The sequence below is a fragment of the Pelmatolapia mariae genome, linkage group LG20 (assembly GCF_036321145.2).
Source record: "Pelmatolapia mariae isolate MD_Pm_ZW linkage group LG20, Pm_UMD_F_2, whole genome shotgun sequence".
Taxonomy (NCBI): domain Eukaryota; kingdom Metazoa; phylum Chordata; class Actinopteri; order Cichliformes; family Cichlidae; genus Pelmatolapia; species Pelmatolapia mariae.
This window is the reverse complement of record NC_086244.1, coordinates 34762600-34774323: the sequence shown is the minus strand read 5'-3', so window position 1 is coordinate 34774323 and position 11724 is coordinate 34762600. Positions and strand designations below refer to the sequence as shown.

General features: G+C 42.6%; 1 protein-coding gene across 1 annotated transcript; it reads left to right on the top strand.

Moving 5' to 3' along the window:
* Positions 1–1532: 1532 nt before the first annotated feature.
* LOC134618165 (kinesin-like protein KIF1B) lies at positions 1533–8648 on the top strand. Its single transcript, XM_065469611.1, has 9 exons — positions 1533–1555; positions 2946–3071; positions 3178–3296; positions 3463–3560; positions 4027–4135; positions 4254–4320; positions 6814–7006; positions 7181–7299; positions 7399–8648. Exons 2-4 carry the CDS (start codon positions 2958–2960, stop codon positions 3554–3556), a joined length of 327 nt encoding a protein of 108 aa, XP_065325683.1. The 5' UTR covers positions 1533–1555; positions 2946–2957; the 3' UTR covers positions 3557–3560; positions 4027–4135; positions 4254–4320; positions 6814–7006; positions 7181–7299; positions 7399–8648.
* The last annotated feature ends 3076 nt before the right edge of the window (positions 8649–11724 follow it).

The window sequence follows — 11724 nt, the reverse complement described above, 5'->3', positions numbered from 1 at the left end:
GCAGATGCAAGTGATTTGTGTCCATTTTGTGAGGAAACAAAGAGTTTGTGAGCAAGTCCTACAATAATAACAGTAAGATTTTGAGAAAGCCCCCCAAAATAGCTAAGTTTTGATGAATAGATTGTGTGTACAGAGCGTAAATTGAGTGAGTTAGAAGCATTTGTTGGGAGGTGAGAGAGCAGATTGAGATGGGCTGTTGAGCAGCTGAGAGAGCTGATTGTGGCAGTGTTTTGCTGAGAAGAGAGAAGAGGAAAGAAAGAGCAAGTGTCATTATTTGAAAGAGAGAAAGATGGCGGGCAGGCCGCCTTTGCGCAAAGAAAAAGGAAAAGAAAAGGGCAAAAGAGTGAGGGGCTCCGGTTCTTTAAGCGCAGCCCAGAAGCCCACTAGCTGCTGAGGGACAGCGTGGATTCGAACCAGCGACCTCAGGTGTCACACACGAGCTAGTAGCCTGGCAGTATACTCCTGCGCCACCTGCGCAAGCCGGAAGAATCGGGACATATTTGGTATATTTAAGTTCTATAAACATGCTCCTACGCAGGGGCGATTTTAGCCCATTTCTGGGGGTGCTTCAGCTCCCCCAAAATGAATCAAAGCACCCCCAAAGATTTCTTACTTCTTTTTTTTTTTTTTTTGACAATATTTGCTGTTTGTGTGACACACTACTAAAAATATAAAAAGCATACAGTACTTGGTTGAGACGGAACATTTGAACAACAAAAGTATAGAGAACCCCTCCCCCCTCCCAAAATGGTTTGTTCCAGCTCGCCCCCACTCTGGCTCTAGGGTCGTTGCTGCCACAGCGATGGTAGCTGAGACGCAGCGGAGCGGAGGTGGATTGGCTGGATTAAAACAGGACATATTAGCAGCATTTAACCTTCAGTTACTCTTTATGTAGTTAGGTAGGAGTCGTGTTTCTTTTTAGCTGAAAAACCTTACACCCAGGTAACCTGCAGTGCTGAAAACGTGTTTTCCAATGATGTTTGCTACCCTACAATCCGTCCTACTCTGTAGTAAATTCTGCGACATTTGACCGTCCTGTTGCTCCCACTGAAATGTATACAGCCTATTTAAAATCTAAAACTTAAAATTGTCCGTAGCCTGCCGTTGTTACCACTGTCCTGTTTGAAATGGATACTAACTAGCTAACTGACTGAATGCCCATTAACCTTATAACTCCTGTTGTGTGTGTGTGTGTTTGTGTACAGAGAGACAGCCAGGTTCATAATGGATATAAGGAAGGCTTTTTCAAAAACAGGAGCCACATTCAGGTAAAAGTGTAAGAACAAATGATCCATCAATAAAGGATAATGTTGGATCAGTGTTTCAATATTTTATATCTTTTATTAGATGTTCATGTGGTTTGGTTATTTGCCTTTTGGTTGAAAGTACACTGAGAGAGGACTTTTCGTTAGTGATCTTAATAATTTTTTTTTTCACATGAATGTAATTTTTTCATCTAATTGAATACAATCTATTTGTGTATGATTGTCAGTCCAAAGAGGGAGAGAGGAAAGAGGGGAACGTGAGGAGAAAGTACAAGGTGAGGAAGAACCAGGTAAGAAAACAGACAGGGAACAGTGACAGGCAAAAGAGAAACTATGAAACTGACGAAGAGAAAAAACCTGATTTTACTCATACAGTCTGGAAGTTGTGTCCTCCCTATATTAAAGCTGCTATCTGCAAAACAAACTGGGTTGAAACATTTTTGACCCTCTTTAACAACATTCCAACATAACATTATCATTGATTGGGGAGATTAAAATGAATGATATATTTTTATGTGGTTCAGCCACAACTCTACTAAAACCTCAGCCAGTAATAGGTAGGCCAACTTTTGGACTGTCCAGTTGTGTGTATGACTGCCGCATACAGACCCCCTTATCAGTGTTTCTCAAACTTTTTACAGTGCACACCACCTGAGAAAAATGTCAAGCTCTCCCAAGTACCACTATGAAAGCATGAAACTCATAAATCTTACAACACAAAATTAGTATTATTAAATTAGTATCTGCAGTAAAGATTTTTTCATACATTGTATACATTCTACCACAGGCAAAGTTGCCTCCATTTTTATAGTACTTGTTGACCACCTCCACCTCCTCTCTCTCTATCTGAACTGTCAGTGGACCTGGTCTGGACCTCCCGAAGTCCACAACCAGTTCCTTGGTCTTTGAAGTGTTGAGTTGCAGGTGGTTTGTGTGACTCCATGTAACAAAGTTTCTCACAAGACTCCTGTACTCCTCTTCCTGGTCATCCTAGATGAGGGGTAGGCAACTCCAGGCCTCGAGTGCCGGTGTCCTGGAGGTTTTAGATGTGTCCATGATCCATCACAGCTGATTTAAAGGGCTAAATGGCTCCTCAGCATTTCTTGACGTTCTCCAGAGGCCTGGTAATGAACTAATCATTTGATTCAGGTGTGTTAACCCAGGGTGTGATCTAAAACCTGCAGGACACTGGCACTCGAGGCCTGGAGTTGCCTACCCCTGTCCTAGATACACCCCATGATGACTGTGTCGTCCACAAACATCTGAGATTCAGAGTTGTAGCAGACATCAGAGGTGTACAGGGTGGAGAGAAGAGGGGACAGCACAGTTCCCTGTGGTGCTCCTGTGCTGCTGACCACAGTGTCAGACGTGACGTCCTTCAGCTTGACGTACTGTGGTCTGTCAGTGAGGTAGTTGGTTTTTAATAGTATTCATTTATTTCTCCTCTGACTTTGGCCTGGGTCTTGCGGTTCCAGTGAAAGGAAATCTTAACGCTTCAGGTTACCAAGACGTTTTGGACCAGTCTGTGCTTAAAACACTGTGAGAACAGTTTAGGGAGGGTGTTTTTCCCTTCCAACACGACTGTGACCTAATGCACAAACATGGTCCATAAAGACATGATTGAATGTGTCTGGCATAGAAGCAGAGTGGCTTGCTTTGAGCCCTGATCTTAACTCCTAGATCACCATTGTGATGAACCAGAATGAACCCCTCAGTTTCTTGCACCGTCACAATGAGGCTTTTTCCACCGAGCCTCTGAAAAACACTGGCAAAGGAGCTCCTCTGGGCTTTTACCACGTCCAGAATGTGAGTGCACACACACACATCTGCACCTACACACACACTAACTGTGCTTCAACGATTTTATTCTAACTCAGTTTGTCAAACCCTTTATTTTTATCTGTTGGAGCAGATTTCTGTCGAAGTTACAGAGTCTTTTATTGAGAACATCAAGAGCAAGCCCGTCGTGTTTGAAGTGTTCAGCCACTACCAGCAGCACCCGCTGCACCTCCATGGCCAGGACGTGAACAGGTTGGTGGGGGTCAAACAGCAGATCCAGTCATGCAGTGATAATTCATATTTAATGCAGCAGATTTTGTTAGAAATGTGTAAACGATTGTATTCTAATCACATTGGCTAATTTTATATGCATATATAAATAAAAGGTATTTTTATTAAGTCAACATTCCTCCAACAGCATCCAGGAAATACTATCCTATTCCCATCCGTTGCTTAGAAACTGTCCTGAGGAGACAGCTTCAGGATCAATGACGTGTCATTCACACCAATGAAGACGTGAGTAGAGCAGTTTTCAAGTGTAATAACATTCCTTTCGATCATATTGAGTATAGACGAATGCAACTGTGAGCTTTAGCGATTAGCCCGTTTCAACAGGACCGTGATCCTGATGTGTGAGACAGCAGGGTGCTGCCACTGGTGTTGTAATCTGTGATTTAGTTCCTCCTAATATTTCAGTTTGCTTCCAGTATCTATCCTCTGTGATTACTGGCTCTATAGACAGATTTAATAGAAGTGTGTGAGCTACTGGCTCAGTATAAAGGGTCAGTAGTGTTTTCACGTCACCTATCCATCCTCCATTCAGTCACCCAAAGCATGTAGTAAATACTCCTCACTTTTATTCATCTTCTCTTCAATTCAGAAAATTTTCAGCTTGATAACATTGAGCTTCTGTGTGTGTGTGTGTGTGTGTGTGTGTGTGTGTGTGTGTGTGTGTGTGTGTGAGTGTGTGTGTGTGTGTCAGTTCCAGCCACCAAGTTGAACACCATCACCAAATCCAACCTGGGTCAGTGTGTCAGCAAGTACGACCTGCTGGTCTGGTTTGAGATCAGCGAGTTGGAGCCCACTGGAGAGTGAGTATCCACCTGGAGTGTTATATTCACGCACAAGCTTTAAAGGAACCATAAAAATGATCTCCATGAAGAATATTATAAGTTGGGATGCTGTGTCTCCTCCTCCCTCCATGCACAGGTGCATCCCAGCCATCGTGGATCACAGTGGAGGCCTGCCCTGCCATGGTACCTACCTGCTGCACCAGGTACAGGATTGGTGCACATGTTGTTTTCTTATTAAAATGGCCTGTATTTGTATAGCACTTTACTAGTCCCTAAGGACCCCAAAGCGCTTTACACATCCAGTTCACATTCACGCACTGGTGATGGCAAGCTACAGCCCCCCTGGGGTGCACTGACAGAGGCGAGGCTGCCGGACACTGGCGCCACCGGGCCCTCTGACCACAACCAGTAGTCAGACAAGGGTGAAGTGTCTTGCCCAAGGATACAACTACCGAGACTGTCCGGGCCGGGGCTCGAACCGGTTTACAAGGCGAACTCCCAACTCTTGAGCCACGATCGCCCGCTTACTCACACAGTGGTAACTGCTTCCTTTGTACACAGTTTAATATCTTCTTTTAAAGCGTAATGTTGCTCTAGCTGTGCTCACTGTGATCCTGAGCTCCTGTTATGTTTGCTGCAGGATCAAGGGTGACCCTCATCCACGAGAAGGGCAGCGAGATATTTTCAGTCTGGAAAGATGAATCTGTCGGGCTTTAGGCTGCTTCTCACTTTAAGCAGTTCATGCTGTAGCTGTAGCTGATGGACCAAAAAATTACATTTCATATTTTAGACATTCAGCTGCTGACTCTGAAGTCAACAGGGCTCTTGAGTGTGGATGATTGTGTTGGTACTGGATGCTGTGATCAAACAGCTGTTCTGATCTGTCTTCATTCATGCCTGTCGATATTAAGCCTCCTAAGCTCCAAACCAGTAAAAGCAATATTTGGAGGCAACACCCTTTTTACTACTTTTCTGTATTTGTTTGTGATTGTGTGACACTGAACCACAGTGCTATGTATATCCTCTGTAACACTCAGACGTTTCCAGATCAATGTTTTCCCCCTCAGCTGTTTCTCACTATAGAGTCTTACCTCAGGAACAATGAGGCCAATGAGGCACCAGCAGAGCATATCTGGCTCTCAGTCTGTGGCTGATAGTGCCCCCTGCTGTTAATAACAGGAACAGTGTAACCTTGTATAGAGCTCATAGTGATGGTCTTAAGATTGCTGCTGCAAGGCAGTCATTTGTATCCATGTGTGCTGTATATATTCTGAGCATATGCAGTTATGTGAGCTCTCAGGTTTTATGTTTTAGGACATAATTAAAAATAAATCAGGTCCTTAGTAGGTCTTAATATGAGGTAAATGCAACCTCAGATGAACAACACATAACACGTTATACCACGTCATTATTTATTTAACAAACACTGAGCCGAAATTCAGATGTTTAAAAAACTAAGTACATCCAAGACTATTTCCATAATTAGTTAAGAGGGTCAGTATTAGCCAAGTGCTAATCAAATGCACTAGATCAGCGGTCCCCAACCCCCGGGCCTCGGACCGGTACCGGTCCGTGAGTCGTTTGGTACCGGGCCGCAAGAGTTGAGGCTCAGGTGTGAAATGTATGGTTTTCAGGGTTTTTATCAGTTTTCAGCGTTATTTTGTTATCGTTTTTATCGTTAACTCGGTTTTCCTGGGTCTTTTCACGTGTGTTATGAATAAATCGTGATGATTATTTGGGCTTTTTTTGCTGCCAAAGAACCTGCAAAGTGTCTAGGTCACTGAGTGAGCCATGAAGTACTCTAGAGTCAAATGAGATCATCGTTGGGTCAGTGACTCCAGAGCGCAGCAGCAAAGCAACAACAGAGTGGTGCTGCAGTGGCTCAAAGTTGAGACTTCAACATGATTGAACGTTAAGAAAGCTGTGAATGAATAAATATCTGCAAACTTCAATGAACCGAAGAAACATTGTAAAGACAAATGGGCCACAAATCCGTCCACACTGCTGTGAAACACTAATAAAAAACGATTACCTCAAGTTTTTGCTGCTAAAGTTGGTTCCATCAGCTGCTGAATCACAGGTACTCACAGGTCACATGTACTTGGTTATAGTCATTTGTGCATTTTGGGTTGTTTTAAATAAATAATGATGTGTTGTAATAATCTAGATCCAGAACCTTAGACTGCTTTTTCACGTGTCTGTAAATGAATTTCTCTCTTATCATTGTCCCGATTGGTGTCGGCTGACACTTGACACTCTGTGGCTCCTGATTTATCTGTTGTCAAGGTCTCACCTCAGTGCGATTCCTCACGTTTTGTCATGATTCAAGGATGAATGTGAACACCGCTTCAGTCACTGTGTTCACTTCCTGATATGTCAGAACTCTGCTCACGTCACTCACTTTTTTTTTTAGCAACATGACACACTGCTGTAAACAGACACCCTGTAATGTTAGCACCAAGTAGGACTTCATAAAAAATAATGCTGTTAAACTAACTTTTCCTCTTTCTGTCTATACTCGTATACTCTATACTCGACACTCATGTTCTCTAGTTCAAGCAGAAATGATGTGGATCGATTCAAATTCCTGAACCTGGATGATTTCAGCTGGAAACAAACCAACTCTGCTTCTTCCTCAGAAAAACAAGCACTCTCTTAAAAAAAAAAAATAAATGAATCAAATCTCTTCTTTTCAGATCTGTTGTGTCCAAGAAGGGTTTTCTAAGCTTCGTGGAGCCTCGCTCTAACTCATAGGTGAAGCATTTTGTGGTTGTTCGCCGGCCCTACGTCTTCATCTACAACAGCGACAAGGACCCCGTGGAGCGAGGCGCCGTCAACCTCTCCACAGCACAGGTGGAATACAGCAAAGACCAGCAGGCCATGCTTAAGGTTTGAGGCAGGATAGAGAAAGGCTCGATGTAACACGTTTGTTTTTAATGAGATTCATTCAAATGGTTTTGGTGCACGTTGGCCAATTTTGGACACATTGAATGATGAAATGGCAAATGGACTGGGATTTATCATTTGAATGAACATGAATATAATGTGATGTTTTCTTTTCAGATGCCCAACACATTTGCAGTGTACACAAAACATCGAGGCATCCTCCTGCAGGCCAACAATGAGAAAGACATGAACGAATGGCTGTACGCTTTTAGTCCTCTGCTAGCAGGAAGGATAAGGTACACACACACGCTCCTCTCACACCACAGTCAAACGTGCAGCTTCTGCACCCTTCAAAAACATTCCCTTCTCCTCACAACATAAAACTCTCCCCGCAGATCTAAGCTGGCGAGGCGGCGCAGCGGCCTGACGAAGAACTGAGCGGGCGGAGCGGTTCCACTGTCGTCCACGTCATACGTAGATCCTCCTCAATCTGTGTACATACGCCGCCTCTAAACCCCCAATAGTGCCAGTGTCAGTTAGTGAGTCAGTAAAATACTCATGCATTTGTGTTAACATTAAAACTGCAGACTAACTAGAGACAAACAAGCGAGGATCGCTTCATATCTCAGCAGTTTAAAAAAACAAACAATGACCAATTGTTCCTGCAGGAGTAGATTTGGGCCCCTTTTTGCTTTTTCATCCCAAGGAATATAAACAAGGTTACAAGGAGATGAGGAGGAGGAGGACTAGGAGGATGAAAACGAACTAAGGAGAAAACTTGATTTGTACATCGGGTGTGTTCTGGGATCAGTGTGTTAGTTAACCCTCATTTAACACATTCCTCTCTGCTCCTCTAGCTTGCTCTATCTCACTGAGAATCAGAAGCCTTGACATTTACTGCTATTAACTTTACACTCTTGTTGTCAAGACGCAAAGAAAACACAGTGAAAAGGTTAGAAGGACGTAAGGAAAAAAGAATGAAGGTGCAATGTTTCTTTAGTTTTTTTGCTTTGACGGCAGTGGTTAGCCAGCAAAGCTGCTTTTAAATGGCCCGCAGGACAGATTACGATGTAGTCCCATGACTCCCCTCGCTGTCACACCAGCGTCGGCTGAAATCTCTGAAGTGAAGTACTCGTGTTCAGCTGTCTGTTACATATAGATAAAAAATAAAGCTCTGACGTGACCTCGGGTCAGCCAGCCTGACAGTCAGAGAAACAGAAACGTGCTGGATTGTGGATCTCTGAGCTGCACATCAAAGATGCACCTATGCACAGATCAAGTCTCAAAAGTGCAATGTACCTCATATACATGTTGATGCGAAGCGCTGCCAGAGCAAACGTTTCCACTTCATTTGCAGAGGTGTTTTTATTTTGGATTGTGTATTTATTGTTTGCAATGTATATGTATTTGTTTGCAGCTCTTTGCACATATTAATAAAAGGTTGAACTAACTGATCAGATAAAGTCTGTGCGGTTTAGTTGTTCCACTCATATTAAACCAAATGAAAGGAAAAGGAGACCTAACATGTAACCCCTGCACCTCCACTGAGGAGGTGAGTTACATTAGTGCTTCCTCTTTATTAGAAAGTGGTTTGAGTGAATTAGAAGTCTGTTGTTTTTTTGGAGGAGATCTACTCATTAGTCATGCTAGGCATCCATCTGAACTCTATCAAAATAAAGGTGTATTTTAACTCATTTTAATTTTTTAATATCAGAGATATAGGACTATACAAAGTAGCTGGTGACATCTAAAACGACAGCAGACTTATTGTGTCTTTCTTCACCTCATCACTTTTTTCTGTGTTTGTTTTTCTGTTGATGCCTTTCAAACAAAACTAGCCGTGATATTTCCCACCTTCCCCCTCTGAAATTTAATATCAGTTAACCCCAGATGTGTCATGCAGATATCCTAATTCTGTGTATGGTAATCTTGCACCATTGAACTGTTAGTGAATGAGGCAACAATAAAAGTGGGAAACGTGCATTAGCAGATGAAGTGCTGCCTGCTTATTTCCTGCTTTATGTGAGCTTCTGCTGTAGTTTATTATGTGCTTTTAGTCCCAAGAAACCAGCCTTTTACTGTGGCGCACAATAAGATCTTCTGATGTTTGGTGTCATCTTCCTGTGATCTCCTGTGAACAGGTGGATTAATTCACTTCAAGTTTATGTATGTAGAACCAAATCACAGCAGGGGCTGAACACTGTAAAGACTCTAGAATAATTATGGAGGCACAACATTTAAAGCTCCAGTCCTTCTATCCCACATACCTAAAAGTTAGTTATATGATAAATAGCCCCGTGTTTGTTTACTTGATTTGTAAAATGCAAAGTGGTGACTTTTTCTTTTCAACTACGTCCTCGTATGGAGACATGTTTCTTTTTAATGGCATAAAACAAGTCATTGTTTACAAAAATGTACATTTTATTGGGCAGAATGAGGTAAACAGTGAAGAAAAGTATGAGAAAACAGAGCATAGGATCTCCGGAGACTGTGGCAACTAGAATTATTGTATACATGTGTGTGTATTAAGGACTGACACAGACAAAGAACTAATCATACAATGAAGCAATGCCATTTTAAAATGTTTATTTATAAACAGGATAAAACCATTCAAGTATTGAGTCAAGAATAAAACAGCACCCTCTGATCTGCTAATTGGGAAACAGAGGATGTCAGTGTGTTTTTCAGTGCTAGTCCAAATTGAGTGAGAGGACTTTACATTTGAATAGATTCGATTACAAGTTATATTTGGCTTTAATTGAATGCAGTTCAGTTTGATTTAAATCAAGCCAATTCACAACATATAAACTTGAAATATATGGTAAGATAAAGGTTGTGCAATAATACAGAAAAAGCCCCAACAATCAAATGATCCCCTATGAGCAAGCACTTGGCAACAGTGGGAAGGAAAAACTCCATTTTCGGCAGAACCAGGCTCAGGGAGGGCGGCCATCTGCCTCCACCGGTTGGGGGTGGGGTAAGAAAATGAAACTAAACTATAGGAAGACAAATAGGAAAGATGTTCATGATATATATGAAACTTTCTGCTAGCCCTGACTAAAATGTTGTTTTTGACAGGAAAGTATTGTTTCATTCATCCATTTAGAGACAATCTGAACCATTTAAGGTGAAGGATTAAGCCTCAACCTAACCCGATTTAGTACTTTGACTTGCAAAGTACTTTTCAACTCTAATAATTGCTAAGAGTATATTTCTTATCATCTATTGGTCATCTGACCTGAGAAACTTCAGTTAACATTATAACACAGAAGTGATTGTCTGATCAGAAACTGTTTATTCCACCAGGTGGACAGCAGGAATAAGACAAACCAGATACTAAGAAATAAATTATACAATAAAATATTCTCAATATGCTAAAATTCCCACCGAGACTAGATAAGATTATTCTAAAACTGGTCAAAATACAATTCTCTTCGTGCACAAAAATCCCACCCAGTCCCACAACCCAGGACGAATATTCCTTGTGTGTTCTTGAGCTGGACAGAAATTCCTCTTGCTGAGCGGGGTCCAGGCCAGCCTCGTGCCAGGCAGACGAGGAGCCTCCTGTCCCAGTCTCGTCCGTCCACTGGGCCCATCACATCCCAGCCCAGTTAGCATTCTGCACTGGAGTCCGTCGCTCGATACCACCGTGGCTCCCCTCACGTCATCACCTGTAAGTAAAAACAAATAGGAGCCAGAACCATCATCCCGGAAGCTGCCCTGGCTTATAGCCATGGCGACCCTCTCCCAACACGGCTGCACCCACTGAACAACAGTGAGACACTACTCACAAATGCAGGCAGTGCTATACATCTGATTTAATCAGATTACAAACAGAAAATGGGATGATCCGTCACAAACTTCGACAATTTACTGTTTTTAATCCGCACAGTGATTTTGGTTTGTGCTGATATCTTTGGAAAAAGGTTTCTTGACTGACAAGTTGGGATCTAACATCACAAACTGACATCTGGTAACACGATGTACCAAATGAAAATGGGTCTCTGTAGACGTCATCGTTCCCTTGCCCTCTTTTGCTGGCCTGCTTCTTTCTCTCTCTCCTCTTTCGGTGTATGCCTGTGTTGTTGTCCGTGTGCTTGTCTTTTTTAGGGGATACTCCTCCACCTTCCTGTCCCTCGGTCACTTGTCAACAATCAGCTGATTACTCGCCTGTTCCTCATGAGGTCTTCAAGCTGGCTTCTAAACAACCAGATCATTGCATTACCAAGGTATCATGCCACAGTCATGTCACATTTTCCATCAGTTCTTGCCTTTGCTCACTCTCTGTTTCTGTGCAGACGTTTCAACGTTACGGATCTCCGCAACCTTCTGTGACAGTGTCTGAGTGTGCCTTCAGACAACCTTCACTACCTCTGCCCCGTCTCCTGGAGCCCACAGTGTTTATCCTGTATTCATAACTATCTGCAAATAAACCTCTAAAACTTTACCACAGTGTCTCATCATCATTCTGTTGTTTTCATAACAGTACACTGTAGAAATATTGGACTGTGTATTAGGTATTGAGGTCATAGTGAATGTAGTTTATTAGTGTGTGTCGTAGTATGATTTTGTTGTTGATAGGATCAATTTCTTTGGGGGGGGATAACCGACACTGGTTACCCCAGGCTGCACTTTTTTTGCCCAAAGAGGAAGGTGGACAAGGGCTGGTTCGCCTAGAGAGCAGAACTGTGTCTCGTTTGGCTCTTGATGAAGGCGGTCAC